Source organism: Mobula birostris, chromosome 1 (genome assembly GCF_030028105.1).
Source record: "Mobula birostris isolate sMobBir1 chromosome 1, sMobBir1.hap1, whole genome shotgun sequence".
Classification (NCBI taxonomy): Eukaryota; Metazoa; Chordata; class Chondrichthyes; order Myliobatiformes; family Myliobatidae; genus Mobula; species Mobula birostris.
In genome coordinates, this window is record NC_092370.1 from 61,710,795 (window position 1) to 61,734,777 (window position 23,983).

The 23,983-nt window shown below is 38.7% G+C and overlaps 1 protein-coding gene across 5 annotated transcripts in view; it reads left to right on the forward strand.

The window, feature by feature from the left end:
• smchd1 (structural maintenance of chromosomes flexible hinge domain containing 1) overlaps nucleotides 1-23,983 on the forward strand; it is a 169,004-nt gene that overhangs the window by 77,801 nt on the left and 67,220 nt on the right. For all 5 annotated transcript variants that reach the window (XM_072255886.1, XM_072255895.1, XM_072255904.1 and 2 more), the window contains 9 exons: nucleotides 1,711-1,810; nucleotides 2,100-2,172; nucleotides 7,255-7,394; nucleotides 10,906-11,040; nucleotides 14,195-14,422; nucleotides 17,071-17,219; nucleotides 19,576-19,664; nucleotides 19,778-19,896; nucleotides 21,309-21,476. In XM_072255886.1, coding sequence (XP_072111987.1) covers nucleotides 1,711-1,810; nucleotides 2,100-2,172; nucleotides 7,255-7,394; nucleotides 10,906-11,040; nucleotides 14,195-14,422; nucleotides 17,071-17,219; nucleotides 19,576-19,664; nucleotides 19,778-19,896; nucleotides 21,309-21,476 — 1,201 coding nt within the window. The remainder of the gene's footprint in view (nucleotides 1-1,710; nucleotides 1,811-2,099; nucleotides 2,173-7,254; nucleotides 7,395-10,905; nucleotides 11,041-14,194; nucleotides 14,423-17,070; nucleotides 17,220-19,575; nucleotides 19,665-19,777; nucleotides 19,897-21,308; nucleotides 21,477-23,983) is intronic.

The following is a 23,983-nucleotide window of genomic DNA, read 5'->3' on the forward strand; positions in this document are numbered from 1 at the left end:
ACCATTTCCACTCTTGACCTAAAGTAGTATAAATTTGCAATTATCTAACATTTCTGGTAGCTCATTTCGTCCAGTGAAAAACCTATCCTTCATGTCCCCTTTAAATCTTTCCTCTGAGCTTAAATTTATGTCCTATAGTTTTAACCGTTCTACCCGGGGGGGCGGGGGGGGAGACTGTGACCAACCACCTTATCCTTGTTCTTCATGATTTTATGAGTTTCTGTAAGGTTCAAAGTAAATTTATTATCAAAGTACATATATATCACCATATAAAACCCAGAGATTCATTTTCTTGTGGGCATGCTGAGAAAAGTGAAGAAACATAATAACATCAATGAAAGACCTTCTGGCCACATAGACCTGACCCTTGTGGCTTTCCTCTGTTAGGTCAACCCACCCTTCCCCTCAGCAATATCCAAAGCAGTATACTCTTTGTTGAGGGGAAGGGCCACAGGGGTACTCTGCACTGGCTGCCAATCCCCTTTTCCCCTTCCTGACAGTTACGCTGTTACCTGTGTCCTGCACCTGGATGTAACTATCTCCCTGTATTTCCTGTTGGTCAACAGATGTTTCTTAATCTTGTATATCTTTTGAATATGGGCAGTTTGTCCTTCTGTTTGCACTCTAATTTAACCTCTCCATATCTCTGAACTGCATTATTCGGGCTGAATGTAGAGTTCTCCAAATGATTAACATTTACAGTTTGATTTAAAGAGTTAAATTATGACAGGAGATTATACCATCTCAGGCTATATCACTTGGAATAAGGAATATCATGCATGATTTGATTATCTTTGAAGTTACAAAGAAGCACCCATCACTTCGAGTTTCTTTTTTTAAAAAAAAAATTAGCTTGCCCTGCACATCTCCTTTGAACTTTACCCCTCTGGCTTTCAATGCATGCCTTCTGGTATAAGACTTTACATCCTTCAGAAGAAGATACTGATTGTCTAGCAATACCTCCCATAATTTTAAAAACTGGTTTGAATGAATCTTGCTATGCACTATCTCCAATTGTAGTATATTCATTTAAGTAAGAAGACTAAAATATGCACATTACACTTGTGTGTCCCCACTACCCTGTACAATTATAAAAAATTCTCCTCCTTATTTCTGAACTCCAGCTTCCTTGCAATATGCTAATATGCCATTTACTTTCCTAGCTACTTGATACACTTGCCTGTTCACTTCTTGTGATTCACACATCACATCAGCTTCCCTAATTTGCAGTTAAATGATTGCTTTATTTAAATAATTATATGGCTTTTAATTCCTTATCCTGAACTGCATGACTTTGAACTTTACTACACTAAATGAAACATGACAAGTAGTGCACACTCAAAGCAATCTGTATCCCAATCTGTATCCTAAATATTCTCATGGTGGCATGCCCTCACAGTTGTTTTGTGGCATTGGCAAAATTGGATGCCGAATCACTCACATATATAAACGAAAGAGAATCTGCAGATGCTGGAAATCCAAGCGACACACACAAAATGCTGGAAGAACTCAGCAGGCCAGGCAGCATCTATGGAAAAAAATATACTTGACGTTTCGGACTGACAGTCTTTGGCAGGACTTATAGGTAATTGAAGTCTAGGAACTCCACTAGTTACCACTTCCCAGCCTGAAAAAGGCCTACTTATTCCTTCCAAAATTACTTTGCTTGTATATAGAAGTAACCTATTCTAATATTATTGTTTTTTGCAGTGGGTTAGAGCTGCGTTATGAAACATTTGTGGCCAAAGGAACAAGTTTTATCATTAAAGGTATAATTGCCAGAGGTCCTGTGAACAGCTGTCAAGGCAAGGTATGTTTAATTATAGATAATCCCCTTAAATTCTCTGGTTGAAGTTCACTAATTCAACTGCTTTTCCCCCTATTAGTGTATGATTTTAATTATCTTGGTCCATAAAGATGTGAGCATCTGTATATTTTACTTCAATTTTATTCTCTTGTCTTCTAACTGTATTTAAGAGATGAAAGGCCATACAATTCGATTTCTAATGTTGCTGCCTGTAAAAGTTTGTTAAATTTCAATCTGGAAATAGCACCATTAATGCATATGATCCATTAATTGTTCAATTGTTTTTTTATAGAACTTTGCACTTAAAGTTATCTTACCTGGATTGAAGCAAGATACTGAGATATTAAGAATCCGGCTGCTGCCTGGTAAGTTCCTGAATTTCACAATTTTTTGGAAGTTTGTAGGAAAAAAATTTAATTATTAAATGTAGCATATATAACAGGTGTAGTGGTATCATTCTGTGTGTGTGTTTATAACATTTGAGTTGAAAAGAACTGTGCCATAATGCTTGAAATTCACCAGAAGAACTTCGTGGACAAGTGGCACATTTTGACACTGAAGGATTAATTTCTGGCATGTTACCCGCATGCAGATTTTTGTGTACTTGTCAGTGACATTACATTCATAATATCACAATTTATTCATAGCATTTTGGTTTTCCACTTGAGTTGTACGCCATTAACCATAAGCTGAATGGTTTGCAAGGCTGCTTTAGAAGACAGTTTAAGAATTGACTGCATTTTTGATTCTCATGTCATGCACTAGATAAAATGGTAGATGGCTAAAAGATGTTAATGAACCAAATAGATTTTGGAACAACTGTCTAATAGCTTTTGTTCTTAAATATTTTATTGCTGAAATTTATATTCCCTATTGCCCACTTTGAGCTCCGGCTTCCTTATTAATATTCCAGGCTTCTGGATGAAGGCCATTAACTTAACCGATAAGCCACTGTACCCTAGATCAACTGACATTGATTTTTTAAGATTAAATTAGCATTGTAAAACTCATAGAAAATTTTCCTGCTTATAAATTCAAGAAGTTCTAAACAGTTTAATGTTTTGTCAGTTCCAACTTAAAGGATAAGTTAGTCTGGTAGCTACATATAATCCAGTACTCAGTCAACCAGCCTTCATCAAAGCTCTGAAAAATGATTACAGATAATGAATATTCAGGCTTATTCAGAAAGTTAGAAGGCATGGGATCCAGGGAAGTTTGGCCAGGTAGATTCAAAATTGGCTTGCCTGCAGAAGGCAGAGGGTGGTGGTGGAGAGAGTATGTTCAGATTGGAGGATTGTGACTAGTGGTGTCCCACAAGGATCTGTTCTGGGACCTCTACTTTTCGTGATTTTTATTAACGACCTGGATGTGGGGGTAGAAGGGTGGGTTGGCAAGTTTGCAGATGACACAAAGGTTGGTGGTGTTGTAGATAGTGTAGAGGATTGTCAAAGATTGCAGAGAGACATCGATAGGATGCAGAAGTGGGCTGAGAAGTGGCAGATGGAGTTCAACCCGGAGAAGTGTGAGGTGGTACACTTTGGAAGGACAAACTCCAAGGCAGAGTACAAAGTAAATGGCAGGATACTTGCTAGTGTGGAGGAGCAGAGGGATCTCGGGGTACATGTCCACAGATCCCTGAAAGTTGCCTCACAGGTGGATAGGGTAGTTAAGAAAGCTTATGGGGTGTTAGCTTTCATAAGTCGAGGGATAGAGTTTAAGAGTCGCGATGTAATGATGCAGCTCTATAAAACTCTGGTTAGGCCACAGTTGGAGTATTGTGTCCAGTTCTGGTCACCTCACTACAGGAAGGATGTGGAACCATTGGAAAGGGTACCGAGGAGATTTACCAGGATGCTGCCTGGTTTAGAAAGTATGCATTATGATCAGAGATTAAGGGAGCTAGGGCTTTACTCTTTGGAGAGAAGGAGGATGAGAGGAGACATGATAGAGGTGTACAAGATAATAAGAGGAATAGATAGAGTGGATAGCCAGCGCCTCTTCCCCAGGGCACCACTGCTCAATACAAGAGGACATGGCTTTAAGGTAAGGGATGGGAAGTTCAAAGGGGATATTAGAGGAAGGTTTTTTACTCAGAGAGTGGTTGGTGCGTGGAATGCACTGCCTGAGTCAGTGGTGGAGGCAGGTACACTAGTGAAGTTTAAGAGACTACTAGACAGGTATATGGAGGAATTTAAGGTGGGGGCTTATATGGGAGGCAGGGTTTGAGGGTCGGCACAACATTGTGGGCCGAAGGGCCTGTACTGTGCTGTACTATTCTATGTTCTATGTATAAAACTGAATAACTTTATCTAAAGTTTGCTTCTCTGTGTCAACAATCCCTCTTTCCTCATGTGACTAAGGGAGGGAGGGAACGTCGACTCAGACCATGAGAAGCCTGCGTCGGGCATTTTCATGCCTTACAAGGCGCAGATTGGAAGTCTGTGTGGGGCACCACTCCTCCCACAGACACTAGAGCAGTGTGTGGTTAAGTGCCTTGCTCAAGGACACAGACATGCTGCCACAGCTGAGGCTCAAACTAGCAACCTTCAGATCACTAGACGAACGCCTTAACCACTTGGCCACGTGACTAAGCTGGCACACATCCATCACCCACCAACCTTCCCTAAACAACATCAGAGATAACATTGTTTTTAAGGGAAAGTTCATACCAGTTTTGCCTTCATTTATTTTCCACCCCCACTCCAACATCTTTCTCCACAACTACTCTAAATTCCGGTTCCCATCCCACTGCAACTCTTGTTCAACCCCTGCTCCTTGTGCAATGCTAATAAACCTTCTGCTAGTGCTCTGGAAGATCACTATTCTAAAGCCGAAACCAATGGGGAACATCTTGAATGGATTTCTTCCATCTGTGTTTACTCGGGTGACAGATAAAGAGGCAATGCAGCAGCAAGGTCATGGATCCTATACAGATTACTGAGGTGGAGTTGTTTACTAACAACTAGAGGCAATTTAGGGTGGATAAATCTCCAGGTTTTCTTTGTTTCTGTGACACTGAGATTGGGGGTGTAGTGAGCAGAGAAGATGACTATCGAAGGTTGCAGCAGGATCTAGATCAGCTGGTGAAATGGGTTGGAAATTGCAGGTGGAATTTAATGCAGACAAGTTGGAGGTGTTAACACTTTTGGAGGATCAGTCAGGCTAGGTCTTACATGGTGAGCAGCAAGGCACTAAGGAGTGCAGTAGAACAGAAGAATCCATAATTCATTGGAAGTGGTGTCTCAGGTAGATAGGATCATAAAGCTTTTGGCACGTTGGCCTTCATAAATCAATGTATTGGCTACAGTGTTGGGATGTTATGCTGAAATTTTATAAGATGTTCGTGAAGTCTAATCTGGAGTACAATGTCCAGTTTTGGTCACCTACCTACAGAAAAGATGTAAAAGAAATTGATTGAGTGCAGAGAAAATGTATGAGGATGTTGCTGGTGCCTGAGGACCTAAATTATAGGGAAAGTTTGAAAATGTTAGGATTTTATTTCCTAGAATGTAGACGATAGAGGGGAGATTTGATAGTGTATTAACTTATGAGGGCAACACACAAAATGCTGGAGGAACTCAGCAGGCCAGGCAGTGTCCATGTGGGGGGAAAAAAGTACAGTTTTCCCCACTGGTGCTGCCTGGCCTGCTGAGTTCCTCAGCATTTTGTGTGTGTTGCTTGGATTTCCAGCATCTGAAGAATTTATCTTGCTTGTGATAAAATTATGAGGGCTATAAATAGAGTAAATGCAAGCAGGCTTTTCCCACTGAGGTTGAGTGAGACTACAACTAGAGATCATGGAGTAAGGGTGAAAAGTAAAATATTTAAAGGGGACTTCTTCACTCAGAGTGGTGAGAGTGTGGACGAGTTGTCAGCGCAAGTGAAGAGAAATATGGACAGGTACATGGATGGGAAGGGTGTGGAGAACTATGGTCTGTGTGCAGGTCAGCGGGGCTAGGCAGTTTAATGGTTCAGAATGGACTAGATAGGCTGAAGGATCTAATTCTGTACTGTAGTGTTCTATAACTTTATGATTAAGAAATGCAAAGTTCTGGAAATGCATTTTAATGCACATCAGAAAGCAAATATTATTGTCAACATGGACAATTCATAACCATTTTACATATCTTCATCTATGTGCCAAGCAGATAATGTACTTATTAAGATGATTATCTTTACTTGTCACATATACTTCGAAACATAGTGAAATGTGTCATTTGCGTCAGTAACCAACTCAGTCCAAGGATGTGCTGGGGACAGGTCATGAGTGTCCCCATGCTTCCGGCACCAACGTAGCATATCTACAGCTGCTAACTTGTATGTCTTTGGAATTTGGGAGGAAACCAGAGGATACAGAGGAAATCTTCTCAGTCACAGAACAGATTAGATATGGCAAAGTTATTTCCCATGGTAGTGGAGTTTAGGACAAGAGGGCATGACTTCAGGATTGAAGGAGTCCATTTAGAACAGAGATGCGGAGAAATTACTTTAGTCGGTGGTAAATCTGTGGAATTTGCTGCCATGAACGGCTGTGGAAGACAAGTCATTTAAGGCAGAGATAGATAGGTTCTTGATTAACCAGGGCATCAAAGAGTATGGGGAGAAGGCAGGGGAATGGGGGTGACTGGAAGAATTGGATCAGCCCATGGTTGAATGGTGGAGCAGACTCGATGGGCAGAATGGCCTACTTCTGCTCCTATATCTTATGGCCTTATAAGCTCCTTACAACTAGTGGCTGGAATTGAACCCCGAATGCTGGTGCTGTAAAGCATTGCGCTACTATGTATCAATGATTTACGCATCTATTCCAAAAATTTGGTGTGCACTTGATTTGTAAGTATATTCAAGACACATGTATAGATCTTTTCGCGTGAAGTGAACCTGTAGTAATGTAGGAATGTACCAATATAAAAAGCCTTTTGGGGTAATGGAGCTGATGCAAATTATCAAATGTCCTGTTCTTAAATTTTCTGACACTTGCAGGTAGTTGACTGGCATTGAGGAGCAGCTTGGCATTGAGTTGCTGGCTTCCCCAGTAAGAGGAGGTGCAAAAATCTAAGCAGTTTTTTTTTAATAATTGTGCAGTTAAATGTTATGTTAGCTGATGCCAGATGAATGAGGTCGCAAGATCTTATCTTTCCTATTAGCTAGTCAAAAGGTGAAACTATGTTGTTACATTTACCCTCATTTTCAGAGGTTAGAAAAAAAAGAAGTTTATCATTGCCTACGACCTAGCAACCCTTGCAGAAGACGTGCTGGTTCAGTTCAGTAGTGATAACTTGCAGAGTTAAAATATGCCAAAACTGCCTATCCATATTAATGTTAAAGAATTTTCATATTGGTAATGTTCAATGGAGAATTGTGTTTGTGGCTTATAACTTAACAGTGGAGTAAGGCTCAAGGGATAAGATGGAATAGAAAGGCTAATGTTGTGTTACTAATTACAGGCCCACCACATACCCTGAGGATAAAGCCTGAATCTAATAAATTAGTTATTGAAAATGGAACAGCTTTTCCATTCCAAGTTGAGGTGTTGGATGAAGCAGGGAATATTACAGCACAACCGAAGTTGGTGGTACATTGTAAGGTAAACATTTTAGCTGTCAAAGTTAAGATTTTACTTTTCTATGTATTTCTCTTTTGTTATCTCTCCTGCCTTCTCTTAGCATATTCCCTTCCGTTATTTTTTCAATATAAATGTTCAGCAGAGAACTGCACGTCTGATGTTTGGTCCTCTTTATGATACCTATTTATGTCTGGATATAGTTTTTACATCATTTTGCTTCATGTTGATGAAAGCTGCTGTTCAGTCATAGTTATAGAGCAATATGACCCTATGGCCCAAGCATGATGTCTACCCAGCTAATCCCAATTTCTTGCATTTGCCCATGTCCCTCCAATTCCTACCTCTACATATCTATCCAAGTGTTTCTTAAATGATGCTATTGACCAGTTCTTCTCACTATCCTGTACACGAAAATGTTGTCCCTCAGGTCCCTTTTAGGGTTTTCCCCCATCACCCTAAAATTATGTCCCTAGTTTTGGACTCCTTCTCTGGGGAAAAGATTGTTACCATCAACCTTATCTATGCCTTTCAATTTTAACTACTTCTATAATCACCTTTATTCTCACACATTCCAAGGAATAAAGGCCTAGCTTGACAACCTCCCCCTGTAACTCAGGCATTTTGTTCCAGGCAATATCCTTGTAAATCTTTTCTGCACCCTTTCTAGTTTAATGAAGCCCTTCCTATTACAAGGTGACTAAAACTGCCCCCAGTACTCCAAGTCTGGACACCTGTCTACCTGTGATGCCGCTTTCAACAAACGTTGTACTTGTACTCCTAGGTCCCTTTGTTCTGTTACACTCCTGAGTGCCCTACCACTCGTGGCATAAGTTCTATGCTGGCTTGACTTTCCAAATTGCTTCTCCTCACACTTATCTGTATTGATTTCCACTCCTCATATCATTTCCTTTGCAATCTGCAATAACCTACATCAACGCCTCATAATTTTGTGTCATTCACAAACTTACCAATCAAGCTTTGTGCATTTACATCCAAATCATTTATATAAATAACGAATAAAAAATATCCAAACACTAAACCCGGTGGCAGACTAGTCACCCAGCCTCCATTCCAGGAAAGAACCTTCAAGCAATACCCTCAGCTTCCTATTTCTGAACCAGTTTTGAATCTCTCTGGATTCCATAGGAGGCTTCTGTTGAAGGCTTTGTTTAAGTCAAATAGACAACATCCACTCCCTTCACTCATCTATATTTTGGATTAATTCTTTTTTTAAAAAAAAGCTCTAAAATGTTTATCAAGCACAGCTTATGAATCACAAAGCCATGCTAACTCCTAATCAAGTGCTGTATATCCAAATACTAATTGGTCCTGTCCCTCAGATTCCCTCCAGCAACTTCTCCACCACTGGTGTCAAGCCGACCAGCCTGTTGTTCCCTGACTTGTCCTTCCTACCTTTTTTAAACAGCATAGTAACATTAGCCACCTTTCAGTCTTTGGAAACTTCAGCAGCAGCTAGTGATGTAGCAAATATCTCCACACGGACCCATGAAATTTCGTCTCCAGCCTCCTACAAAGTACAAAGGTGCTCTCTGTAAATCCCCGTGGATTTATCTATCTTAATGCACTTTAAGGCTGCAAGTACCCCCTTCATTTGTTTCACTTATATCTTGAACAACCATGATTTTCCTCTCAGTCAGAAAGATTCGTTTAAAAACCTCACCCATTTCCTGTAGCTCAAGACATAGGCAGCCATGCTAATCTCAAAGGGGACCTCTCTCTCAAAGTTCAAAATACATTTATTATCAAAGTATGTATACTTCATACAACCTTAAGGTCGTCTCCTTACAGGTAGTCACAAAACAAAGAAACCCAAGAGAACCCAGTAAAAGAAAAAGAAGACAATCAAGCACCGAGTGTGCAGAGAAAGGGAAAAAAAAAATCGTGCAAACAAAAAAAGCAAGTAAACAGCATTTAGAACTGAAGTTCTCAAAGCCAGGCATCATTGCAGCCAATCTAGAAGTCCACTAGTTGCTGGCCACAGCATCAGTCCAGCACAGACGAGCAAACCACGCCACAAAGCCAGGCATCACTGCAGCCAACCTAGAGGTCCACTAGGTGCAGGCCACGATCTCAGTCTAGCACTGAGACGAGCAAACTCTGCAGAGCAGTGAGCCAAGCCAAACCAGACCATCCCTCACATTTGACCCTGACACCCTGATCATTTTAATCTGGCCTGGTGCTTAAATCGGCGAAACTTTGGGTCATTCCTCGCTCTCTGCCAATTTGTTATGCCCTCGGGCTCCACCGCCTCGATTTGACCAGTACCCCAACCTTTCCAGCTCAACTCTTTAATTATTCAAACCGTGGATCTTTCCTTGTGTTCACTTTGCCTCGGCTCCACCACATTGAATTTCTTCCAAGCCTGCTCCAGCAACTCTGGCCCGGACATGCTGCTACCATCTTGTGTCTCCGAGACCCCAGCCCACACCACAAAAATGCCAAGTCATACAGACAATTCACCTCAACTCTGACAGGGAAGCCACAGGGCACACCTCTCTCCCCTCCTCTCTCTCCCCCACTCTACATAGGCAGTCTGCGAATCTCAAAGAGGACCTTTCTCCTAGCCACCCTTTTAATATGGCTATAGAACCTCTTGGGATTTTCCTTAACTCTACCTGCCAGATCCATCTCGTACCCTCTCGTTGTCCTCCTGATATTCTTTTTAAGAGTATTGTTGAGTTTCTGATTGTCATCAAGGAACTTAGAATTCATAAAATTGGAACTATAAGATTAATGGATATTGCAATCTCAGAAACTGGAGTATTCAGCCATGATGGAATGGTGGAGCAGACTTAACAGGTTGAATGACCAAATTCTGCTCTTATGTCTCATTGTAATGAAATTGGGAATAAATATTTTTGAACAAGCAAGTAGCTGGAAGTTGAGACCAGACTTTAAAATGAAATGAATTCTAAAGATATTAGAGAATAAAATTGGTAGCTCAACTCAAGATGCTGCAGGAACTCAGCAAGGCAGGCAGCATCTGTGGAGGGAAATCCATAGGTGCTTTTTTGTTAATGAATTTGTATTTGTAGTATGGCTAGCTTTTGGTTTTTATTCTTCTTTCCCTTTATGTTGCATTTCAGCTGCTATTAGCAAGAACAGTTACTTTGAGTTTAGTAGAAACTGGAAGATGCAATTGAACAGTTTGAAATTAACTGTTGAATTTTTCTTTTGATAGATTTTACCCATCAGTTTTTAAGAAAAAGTTTGTATTTCAATCTTATTAAATTGCATTACAAATACTTACGTGTATAGCATGGTTAAAATCACACCCTAATGATTGCACTTTGGAAAGGTTTCTATCTTTATGGAAATTACAAACGTAGATTGTTTTATTGTTACATTCAGCTGTCTTTTCCATTAACCTGAATTTAGTTTGAACTGAACCCAAAGGAGTTTGTTATGTATTTACTGTATCATTCACTCAGTGCTCACCCTAACTCTTGTTAATTAGCTTGTTCAGTTCTCATTGATTTTATTGTAATCATTTACATGTTTTTTAAAACAGTTTCTTGGTGCCCCAAATCTGCCTGTCTATACAGTGGATTGTAGCAATACTGGTACTGGAATCCTAACTGGCCCTGTGATACATGTCCAGAACATCAAAAAAGACCAGACATTGAAAGCAAAAATTGAGTTAGTGGTAAGAATTTTGTTTTATTCAACACTATTTCTGTTGTGACTTTGATAGCTTTAGCCAATAGATGTTGTAGTACAAGTCAAATGTACTGATACACTAATGGTCTTTTTTGATTTCCACTGTCTTTTGTTTTCCTGTTTGTTTGCCACTTTGAGCCATGTGATGAATTTATATTTCTAGTATGGCTAGCTTATTGTTTCCCCCCCCCCCCATTTTCCCTTTCTGTTACATTTCAGCTATTATTAGCATGAACAGTTATTCATCTGAGATGGTTTTGCAAATAAACTAGTAGATGTAAATTTGAGTTTTATGAGATCCAGGTTGAAATGCAGAAACGGCTTCTTTGCCTCCACATCAGATCTCTGAACAGTCTGAGAACTCTTCCTGTTTTTGTTTTGCACTATTTATTTGTAATTTTGTCTTTGTAATGTACTACTGCAAAACAAAATAATTTTACATAATATAAAATGATGATCGTGAATCAGCTGATCAGTAACATTTGGCTTGACTTGTTAATGAATTTATATGAGCATTTGACTTAAATATGTGGAACTGAATAACTGAAGTCCAGCATGTGGTTTATTTATGCAGGTTTAAATGTTTCATTCGCATAGATTTGATTTAAAAATTATCTCTGGCGGTTCTCAAAATGAAGATTTGAGTTTTAGGTAATTGCAGCATATCATTTCATGCAGTTCACTAAAGCAACTTTGATATATGTATTTTTGGAAACATTGGCAGCCTTCTGGTTTCTAGAAAATAATGAAGAATCAAAAATGAAACAAGCATAAGCTATTGGATCAAATAATGGAAGTAAAGATATAGTTGGAACTGGGATTGATGTTTTCCATTTCAACAAAATTAGTTAAAAGTTTTAATAATCAAAGTTTTAATAATTTAGTAGATGTTAATGAACAAAATAAGTTTGATTCAAGCAAAGCTAGGAACTCTATATAAAAGTTCGAAGTAAATTGATTTATCATTTATGTCACTATATACAGCCCTGAAATTGTGTTTTCTTGCGGGCATTCTGAGCAAATTCAATAACCACACTACATCAAATAAAGACTGCTTGTCACAAGGGATAGGATAAAAGGTCTATGAATACTGGACCATTGTGTGGAGACTGCTTTAATTGAAAATTATACTTTTTGAGAGGTTACTAGATTGCCACGAGTTTGTGGATATCTCTAAGAAATGCAAAAATGAGTGAGACTAGTTGCCTGTTTTAAAAAAAAAAATCACTATTCTTCTCTCTACCTTTTTAAAATAAAAATAACAAAATTACTTTCTGTCCTCTCGTTCATCTTGTGCTCATGCAGTCAGTGTTTTTAATTATACTTGCTTCAATTTTGTTAATAGTTGTGGTATGTGATATATTATCAAATGCATTTCAAGTCTACTAGCATGTCAACTATATTTCTCCACATCATCCTTTCTACAAAGTACAAAGTAAATTTTATTATCAGAGTTGTGTATATGTCACCATATGCAACCCTGAGATTCATTTTCCTGGAGGCATACTCAGCAGATCTATAGAATAGATCACAAAGTCGAGGAAAGAGGACCGGGTCGAGACAACAGAGACTTATGGAGAAGAGAATTTTGGTGGGTAATACCGTTCCGGCTGACCAGAAATGCACCGAGAGCGGTAAGCGTAAAGGAGTTTTGTGCTTACTGTTCTGGTTAACAACGGATGGTGCAATCCGGGGTATATTACGATCGAGGAACATGTTTGCAGACTGGATATTGAACTTTTTACTGTTGGACTTCGGCCACATTCCACCGTGATACAACACTGGCAACACAGGAGGTCGTTCCTGCCTGTGGCCATCGAACGTGCAGCTCCTCCCGTGGAGGGTCAGACACCCTGAGCCAATAGACTGGTCCTGGACTTATTTTCCATCTGGCATAGTTTGCATTTTGTTGTTTGATCGTTGGGGTTTTTTGTATTGCTATATTTACGCTCTATTCTTGGTTGGTGCGGCTGTAACGAAACCAAATTTCCCTCAGGATTAATAAAGTATATCTAATTCTAATTCTAGTAATGAACAGGATCAAAGAAAGGTCAAGTAGAGTGGAGAAGACAACAGTGCAAATGCAAATATAAATAAATAGCAATAAATAACGAGATCATGAAGTAACAAGAGAAAATGAGTCCTTAAAGTGAAATCATTGGTTGTGGGAACATCTCCATGGATGCGCAATTAAGTGTAGTTATCCCCTTTGTCCAGATGTCAGATGGTTGAGAGGTAGTAACTGTTCTTCAACCTGGTGGTGCAAGTCCTGAGGCCCTTGTACCTTCTACCTTCTTTCTCAATGCATGTAAAAAGATTAGTCACTTTGTGCAGACTATCAAATGCTAACCCATTTTTTTTCTGGTTTTGGGATGTCCTTTTTCTAGATTACTATGCTGATTCATTATGCTTTTTTGGAAATGGGTATAATATTTTGACAGTACTATTTTGTTGAAGATGAACTGATAAAGAACTTTTGCAGAAAGGACTTAGCAAATAATGTAGAAAGAGGGAAGGAGAATAGCTGACCGTAGGTTGCAAAGTATTGATGTCAGTGATCACAGGGGTTCAGATTACACTCTGCCGACTGGGGACGGCCAGTATTTCACTTCTGTTTAGCAACACAGTGACAAACTGTCAGTTCAATAGTTGCCATATTTTCTTCTAGATTTGCTCTTTTTTCCTGAGTGCAATGCAATTATTGCCAGTTTCCTTCATTTGAATATTTGCATTTTTTTTTGTTGAACCAAACTTGGACAAACTTGCTATGATAAAATTTGTGTACAAATTGTTCACAAAATTTCAATTTTATGGTGCTTGTTAATTCATGTAAGTGCTATCAGTTGAAAAAGGTGCTAAGATATTTCCACCAGAAATTTTTTTTCATATCTTATATCATTGTTTGTTAAGGTGATATAGAAATCCATGAAAGATGCTGGAGGAGCTCAGCAGGTCAAGTAGTCTATTTAAGGCAGAGGTTGATAGGCTCTTGATGAGTCAGGGCATGATGCATTACAGGGGACTGGGGCGGAGAGGGAAATGCATCAGCCATGATGAAATGGCAGAGCAGATTCAATGGGCCAAATGTTCTCCAGAATCTTGTCTTTATTAAAAAAAAATGTGTTGTTCTTAATATGCAGAGCTACAAAGATGTTCCTTCATTGGAGAAAGTAATCAAATTGCTGCCTAGCACTCAAGTTGCCAAACTACAGATATTCAGTATGGATGGACAGAAATCGATACATATTAAACACCAGGATGAAATTGATTGGATAGCTGGTGACACAATTCATAACCTTATCTTTCGGATGTATGATGAGGGTGATCGGCAGATTGTTGTCAATTCATCTCTAGCTGAAAAAATTAAGGTAGATACTCATCTTTAGCTCATTTGATTAACATTCTGTATAATATTACATTGTTTAAAATACAAATGTCTAAGAGTAATTGAAATTACAGCATGAGATAATTTGGCCTGCTTTGCTGGTGACATGAACTTCCAAACTTAAAAGCTAATCACTAACAAAGTTTTAGAGACATTAGCTCTCTTACTTCTTCACTTAACATGCAATCATTTTTTTCTTTTTTACATCTTGAGCATTCTATTGATCACGTAATAACAAAATTACTTTCTGTCTTCTTGATCAAAGATCTATAAATTATCTGTGTGGTTTTCTTCTGAGAATTGAAACAGTCATAATATCAATTTAAATTATTGAGATTGAATTAATGAGTAAAGATTCTGAAATTAGGTATTTTCCTTGGTCTTTTTTTCCTGAAATTAGAGATATCAAACTCAAAACAATATGTGGATGACAAGAAGTGTTTGAAGTTGATATTCCTTTGATTGTTCTTTCCTTCACTAATCTGTATCTCTGGATTCCCTGTAATAGAATATTGGACAGAATTATGTAATCTTTGGGTTAAATTCTGCTTAGTTTTAAAGAAAAAATGTTAAACTTTGTGTTTATTTTCCTTCCTGACTTTATTATAAAATTCAGGTCTCTCATTATATCATGTGTACATATGCACTACTGTTCCCCACCATTAATAAAAATTAACTTAATTTCCAACTGTTTCTTTTATTGTCTCATTACATTTGATCTCAGTAAATCCCATTTGTCTACCTTACCAGCCTATTTGTTCCTCAGTATTATATGTGGTGACCCTGCTTTTAGCAACTTATTGTAAATATGCAGATATAAATTCATGGTACTTAATTCTTTCACTCCTGATAGCCCTGTTTTGAAACTACCTGTAAGTTGTTCACCGGCTGTTTATAAGCTTAATTGTCAAATCTTCACATCTCTTCCTACCCACGACCAACGTAACACACCTTGACAAATTCCTTCAGGTTGTTTTATGCTTTTGTCTCTTTCAGCCTTGGCATGGACCTATTCTGTTAAACAAATGCAGACCCCAGGGTTTGTTTTACTCCTCCTCTGGTTTCATTTGGTTGATACTTTGAAAGCAAAATCACTTATTCCAGTCAGTAGGTGACTGTTTCAGATGCTTGTCCTTGCTCTGCATTGTGCAGTATCCTGTCTTCGAAATTCATTAGGACATTAGAAAGTTTTTGACAAGAACAGGCCATTCGGCCCAACAAAGCTTGCTAAATTCCTATTCACATAGTGTGTTGAAATAACTGTGGAGTTTAGATTTGAAATTCTCGAAGGTACTGCTCTCAACTACACAACTAGGTAGCTTGTTCCGTGTGTCCACAACTCGCTGTATAAAGAAATGCTTCCTTTAATCAGTCTCCACCTATGGACCCGTGTCTTTGATGGATTAATTTTGAAGTAGCAGCTGGCATCTACTTATATCCTTAATGATTTTGAACACTTCTATCATGTCTCCTCTCATTCTACATTCACTTAGGCTAAAAAAATTTAATTCTTTCAGTCTTTTTCATAGCTCATACCCTGCTGACCTGGAATGAGTCTAGTCCTTCTCTGGGCTCTCCAATACCTTCACATCCCTCACACAATATTCAAGGTGTGGCCTCCACTGAGCACATTATATAGCCCAACATAAGAAATAGGAGCAGGAATAGGCCATCTGGCCTGTCGAGCCTGCTCCGTCATTCAATAAGATCATGCCTGATCTGGCCGTGGACATCTCCACCTACTTCCCCATAACCCTTATTTCCCCTACTATGCAAAAATCTATCCAACCATGTCTTAAGTATATAACTGAGGTAGCCTCCACTGCTTCATTGGGCAGAGAATACCAGACTCACCACTCTCTGGGAAAAGCAGTTCCTTCTCATCTCCATCATAAATCTACACCCCAAATCTTGAGGCTCTGTCCCCTAATTCTAATCTACCATCCAGTGGAAACAACTTTCCTGCCTCTATCTATTTATCCCTTTCATAATTTTCATTTTGTTAGCATTCTGTTAGCCCTCCTAATTGCCTCTGTGCATTGTCTAGATGTTGATAGTGATGAGTCTACCAGGGCACCCAAATCCTTCTCATACAGTGCACTTTCTAACTCAAGACCACCTTGGTATGTTAATATCTAATACTTGTACTTCCTTTATGTAATTAGATTAAATTTCATCTGCCATTTATCTGCCCACATCTGAATTTGCCTGGTTAGAATTTTAAGATTTTTTATTATATAGTATGCAGTCTTTTTGGAAGCATTATAGATCCAACGTTTCAACACATAAATTGCTCAACTCCAATTCCTGTTATTAGGCTGTTTTTTTTTATATATTGTCCTTTTAGTTAATTAGAGCAAATTCACACTGTTTTGCACTCATTTTGTGATGGTGATATTTCAATGTCATCACTTTGAACACCTATTTGCATTTTTCTGTATCAATTTTAGATTAGTCAAAAATTAATCAAGTTCAGTAAAATCAAATTTCATATAACTTTTCCAGTACAATATGAATTTAATATAACATGTTTAATATAATTTGACATACAGATCAATGGTTTATTTTAACACTGCATTGAAGTTTTGCTCTTTTTTCTTTAACCAAATGTTTAATTATTTTATATTTTAGGTCAACTGGACACCACGTATAAATAGAGAACATTTAATTCAAGGGTTATTGCCTGATGTAAAAGTACCTTGCTCTGTTAAGGATATGCGTTATTGTCAGGTATCATACCAAGATGATCATGTTTCACTGGAGAGTGCATTTACAGTAAAGTAAGCAAAGGAGCCTTTATCTTGTCCTTACCAGTCAGGTCAATGTGCATTCCATTTAGATGTATTTGTATAAATTACTCTCTGTATGAACTACAAAATATGGATTAGACACTCGAAAATATGGATTAGACACTCGAAAATACCTTCTCCATTGTTCACTTCATTTTAATTTATGCAAAGCCCACTGTTTCTCAAAAATATTGGAATGGATGAATTTCTATTCTCACAGACAATATTATTTCATTTATTCACAGCAAACCTCAATCATGCCTCAAGTGCCTATCCAATAAAGGCAATAAATGTTAATCCTTACAAGTTGGGTAGCCTTTATTAGGAGTGCAAAATATTTAGAAACTAACTTTCTTCTGCAAATGCTGTTTGACTTTGTTTTCAAATATTCAGTAACTTGTATTGGAAGTATACAGATATTTATTCAGGTACAGTGCTAGCATGTTGATAATTTTCAATACTATTATAGAAACATAGAAAACATACAGCACAATACAGGCCCTTTGGCCCACAAAGCTGTGCTGAACATGTCCCTACCTTAGAACTACCTAGGCTTTACCCATAGCTCTCTATTTTTCTGAGCTCCATGTAGCCAACCAGGAGTCTCTTAAAAGACCCTATTGTTTCCACCTTCACCACCGCTGCTGGCAGCTCATATAATGGATGAAATTTTGCCCTAATATGTGTGGACTAGCAGCTCCTATAATGCAATGTGCATAGAGTTCTGGTACCCATCTATCTGACTGTCACCTGCTAGTCAATGCACTTGGCAGGTTTTGCTCAAAATCCCACGAGGTCTCAAGCAGATTCTTAGATTATTCCGTTTACTTTACCCAGAGGATTTACATTGTAGAAATTTAAGAACAGTTTTAGAATCTATGTAAGTTTTGTATATTCTGTCATGCTGTGTGTTTTTTTCCCCCTCTTATTCTAATACAGTGGATTCCAGTTAATTGGGACACATCAGGACCAGTACATTTTGGCCCAATTAAGCAGCCTCCCCTTAATAGTTAAAAAGGTATATAAAAACAGACAAACTATTTAAGTGAGTAACAAATTATGCATTTAAATGAAATACTGAATTAGAACACTACCAATCCTGCTACAGTACAGTAAAAGTGCATTAGTTCTTATAGTTATTGACAGAAGGATTAATTCTGTGAATTCTGAAATGTATGGGGTATCCAGGCAGGGGTAGCACCTCTAGTGAAGAGGTAGTTCTACAATACTTCGTGGTGAGCGAAGAGCATGACAAGGCGCAGAAGTAGTCATGGTTATCCACTGCTACCGGGGAAGACACCAGTTTGTGACGACAACTCGTACCACTGGACTGAAACTTCTGAGGTCGAGAGAGTGGAACTGTCCCATTGCAGTGGCTTTTCCACTTCAAAAACTCACAGGTTTCACTGTTATTATTGGGTACGACAGACACCAACACACTTCTGTGATCTTTTGATTGACTGTAAGTGAACAATATTAGTGCAGACACCTAGTGCAGACAATAGACAGCCTGCATCTTCCAAATCGTCTTTTTCATTGTAATATTTAGGATGATTGTCAATGCGTCCAAACTTTCTGTAGTCCTAACATGTTGAAGTTATTAAATCACAAACACGTGTAACATGCTATTTAAAAACCTTTAATGGTGTGGTGTCTAATGGCCACACAAGTTCATGTGACTAACACTATTTAGAAGTTGTTCAGAACAGTCTCCTGTCCCAATTAGTGGCATAGCATCCGAAATAATGAAGGGAAACACAGCTATTTTCTCGATTAGTATTTGTTCTTTAAAAGTTGTCCCAAATAAGCAGTTGCCCTGATTAACTGATGGCCCAATTAACCAGAATCCACTATATATGAAAACATATGATGTATGCCTTTTACAAATTTGCCACATGCTTTACAGTTGGTCCTTAATTTGAAAATATCCTTCATATAGGAGAAGATGTGTAATAAAGGAATATAGCTGAATTGTATATAAGGCAAGGTCGGGGAATGGGGGGGTGGTATAAGAGAAAGAAAAGTAAGTAAATGTATGAAGCAGAAGAATCCCAAGCATAGTGAAATGCGTTGCAGTCAGGTTTGAGACCTGAAAGTAAATCACATATATAGAATCAACTGGTTATTGTAGCCTGAGAACATTTCCCTAGAAAATAGAGCTTTTGAGCTGTATTTGTAAATTAATTTTTAAATTGAACCATGCTGGCTTAGGATGCTAGAAGCTGGAGTCTTGGAGATGTGTAGTTAAAACCATAAGACATCGGAGCAAATTAGGCTGCTCTGCCCTTCGAGTCAATTGAAGAAAATTGTAACTTTAATTTAATATGTTACAATTCATTTTTTAAAGACCACAGCCAGATGAACCCAAGCTTTTGAAATGTTCTTTGAAAGGATTAAGCACTGTCCAGATGGGTGAAGAATTACAAGGAGAAATATGTAAGTTTTGTTTTACCGTAACATTGTATGCTTGATCATTCGTGTAATTTTTTTTTAAATGCCAGTATGAAGTTGAAGTTCATCTTGATGTAAAATAATTTTTTGATTTTTAGATGCAATGCTTACTGATCGACATGGCAATCATATTCAGAACCTAACATCCTCTTGTATAAATTTATTGGGAGTGGCTGCTGACGGACTCGACAAGAACTCATTAAAAATCATTTGGCAGGTAAAGCATCCATACTTAAATATAATTTTTGCATGTCTCTTTTTCTAGGTAATATTTGATTTTTTTAAAAATAAGCATGTGCTTTTGCAAAAAAAATCCACAACATTATAGTTTTTTATAAGTTAGAATTTAGCCTTAAATGTGTTAGCAAATCTGCATTCACCACTCTCTCCGTGGTAGTGCATTCGAGGTAATTGCAAACGCTGGATGAATTTCTTACATTTTATTTTAAATCTAGGTCCTTTGCTTTTATTCACTTTCTAAGGAGAAAAGTGATGCCTGAAATCTACACTATATATGCCTCCCATACTCACATATACTTTAATCATAGTCCCTTACAAGCTTCGCTCCAGGGAAAGTAGGCCTGGCCTAAGCCTCCCCTCATAACTAAAATGCTCTATCCCTGAAGCATCTCGTTGAGTTTTCTCTGCACCTTTTGTAGCATTATCTCTCGTGTGGTGACCAGAACTGCACACGGTACTCTAGATGAGGCCTGATCAATGTTTCATAAAGTTGGAGCAGAATCTCCACTCTAAATAGGCAAGCATCCCATATGTCTTAACCATTTATTACATTGCACTGCCACCTTCAAAGTTGGACTTGCACACCGAGGCCTCTCATCCCCTCAGTGCTTTTTTTTTTAAGAACTTAGCATTGATGCTCTATGTTTTAGTTTCAACAAAGCTCCCAAAGTGCATCACCTTGCACTTATCTAGATTAAACTCCATTTTGCTGTCATTTCACAAATATGTGGATATGACTGTGGGGGCCAAAGAATGCCCCCCACGCCATCAGCAGCTCCAATCTTATAGTCATCTGTGAATTTGTACCACCTACGTCCACAATTAAATCGTTCATGTATGTTACAAACAACAGGAGACCTTTCACAGATCCTCTGGGAATGCCATTAATCACAGGCACCTAGTCACAAAAACGACCCTATGGCATCCCCTTTTCTGTCCTAACTTCAATAGTTCACAGTCAAAAACACAGCTGCGAAGAAAGTTTGCACCGGGCAGAAGATGCCTACACGAGCTTGAAAATCTATTCTACCAGTCTCCCAAATGCTTATGTATATGGGTGTATGTATGTTGAGTGTGCTGGACTCGATATGTCCAGCATTTGAACAGCATGATTTGAAGTGCTCTATTCAGAATTAAACTCCTTAAAATCCATCACAGTATATATCCAAATTCTTAAGTATAACTTTGACAACTTTAAGCTAACTTTGACAATTCTTTTTTTCTTAATAAAAGAATTGACAATGCAAATTTTGGCTTTTTTAACATTCAAATATCTTCAGTCAATACTTGATTAAGTGTCTTAAACTTTTCTATGTAGACATGATGTATCTACAGTTATATGATAGCTTCTATATGATTCTGAGCTCATCATTCTTTTACTACTTCCAGGAAAATAACCAGCATATGGTTGTTCGGGGAATAAAGTTTTTACCAGGACGCACTGGTCACAAAGAAATTTGTTTTGCTTGGCGTGAATTTGTAGACTATGTAAGAATTCATCTGACTGCGGGACCTCCAACCCAAATTTCTAACCTTGACCTGGGAAGTACTGAAGAGGTAAAATTAGAGTAGTTAGATTACCTTAAGTATGTGAATATTCACTTCTCCTTCTCTTTGCCTTTTCCACCTATCACCTCTCAGTTTCTTACTACATCCACCGTCTCCCACCTACCGGCTTCATCCCTCTTCTTCTACTTTGTCTTCCCCTCTCTTCTTTCTTCCTCCGTTCCCCCCCCCCCCCACACCACCTTCTTATTGTGGCATCTTCCCCTTTCATTCTCAAAGTGTCTTAGCCCGAAATCTCAACTGTTGTTGATTCATTTCCATAGATGCTGCCTGACCTGTGGAGTTTCTCCAGCATTTTGTATGTGTTACAAAAGATTAAATAGCTTGGTAACCCAAAATAAAGCTGCTCGAAAATGAAGTCTATAGAGATTAAGATTGATTTCACTGACAAATATCCTCAAATGGAATTTTGTTCACTGTCCGCTAACAGCCATTTAGCTATTTTCTAGGCTTCAGTGCAAAGGTATCTAGAATTCTAGTGGTAGTATCACAAAGTACTTTTATTATCTAAGTGATAGGTGATAGGTGGCGTCCGGTTAGTCTCGTGAGCCCATGGGCGCAGGCCTAGGCAAGATTGTATGGAAGAACGGCAGTTGCCCATGCAGCAAGTTTCCCCTCTCCAAGACACCGATATTGTCCAAGGGAAGGGCAAGGGCCGATACAGCTTGACACCAGTGTCGTCGCAGGAGTTGCCAGAACGAGGTTGAAGGCAACGTCAGACTCCCTTAGGGACTCCAGCTCTGGATTTGTCCTCAGGGTTTACTCTCAAAGCCTTTCCCATGAGTGGGTATGGCCGCAAGGCAGCGGAGGTTCGAAATCAGAGTTTTCCCTCTCTTAGATGGACTGCCTTCCCAGGCTGACGAGTTCATCTACCCGAAATCTAAGTATTATCTAAGTATGTACACAGTGTACAACTTTGAGCAGTACATGTGCAGGGACTTTGTCCTTGAAACTTTGCTGACAACTTTGCCTGTAAAATCCTTACTCACAGCTTTGTCAACTTTAAATGTTGAGTAATATTTACTGCTTTGTTTGTCTACATTATTCTGAATTTTTTTTAATTACAAATAAATTTGTGTAACATATATAAGGCCATTCTATGCACCAGTGGACACCCATTCACAATAATCCCATGCTCCAGCCCTTGGCTCAATGATTCAAGTGTTTGTCTAGCACCTGGACACTTGAAATGTGTCAGCACCTCTGCAATCACTACTCTTTCCAGTGATATGTTCCAGATTCAGCCCACTCTCTGAAAATGATCCTTCTAAGTTCTGCTAAATCGTTGAAATAGGGTAAGTGGAGAAAACACATTCCCATCTATACCCCTCAATTAGGCCTCCTCTTAACCTCCTCTACTCCAGGGAAAACAGCTTTTTCATTCTCTCTCCTCAACTGAAACATTCTGTCCCTGGCAACATCTTGGTACATTTCCTCTGTATTCTCGCCGCTTCTATCACATCCTTCCTTTAGTATGGTAACCAGAGTATCTGGGGTCTGACCAATGTTTCATAAAGTTGGACCGCAACATGCCTGATCTTGTATTCACTGTACTGACCAATGAAGTCCAGCATACCATATGCGTTCTTAACCAGTGAGAACTGGCACCTTTAGACATGTATACTAATGTCCCACTCTCTCTAGGAACCCACCATTCATTGTGCATGTCCTAGCCTCATTAGTGCTCTCATAATCATTGCGTAACAAACTCCATATGAGATTTCTCAGTCTTCTTCATTAATATTACTCTGTAGCCTAAGAATACCCTCTACTCTATCTACATTTCCTTCAGTCTTAGTTTCATCTGAAGACTAACACATCATGCCACCTACATCCAGCTCCAAATCATAAACGGCAAGGGTCCTGTTACAGATCCCTGTGCAACACCGCTAGTCACAGAATCCAATCACATTGAAGTGCATTACTAAAAAGTAATGTAAAATATAATTATGGACATCTGGAAACACAATAATTGAGTGACTTTATAATAATTTGAAATTTCATCTGGAGCAGGATGTCGGCAATAATTAGAGTCATAGAGCAATACAGCACAAGTAAAGATCCTTTGGCCTAACCAGTTAGTCACTGTGCCCACCCAGCTAGTCCAATTCCTTGCATTCATCACATATCCCTCAAAGCCACAAAATGCTTCTGATTCTATTGTACCTGCCCCAACCACTGCTTCTGGCAAGTCGGTCCATACATTCACCACCTATTGTATGGAAAAGATTACCTTCGGATCCCTTTTAAAATCTTTCCTCCCACAAATTAAATCTATGCCCCCTAGTTTAGGACTTCCCTACCCTGGGCAAAGATTTGCAATCCATCTTATGTCAGCCTCTCATGATTTTAAACATTTCCATAAAGTCACCCTTCATTCTCCTATGTTCCAAGACTCAGCCTGGACAACCTCTCCCTTTTATTCTAGTCCTGGCAGTATCCTCATAAATCTCCTCTTCACACTTCCCGGCGTAATTCTGTCCTTACTAAATATAACA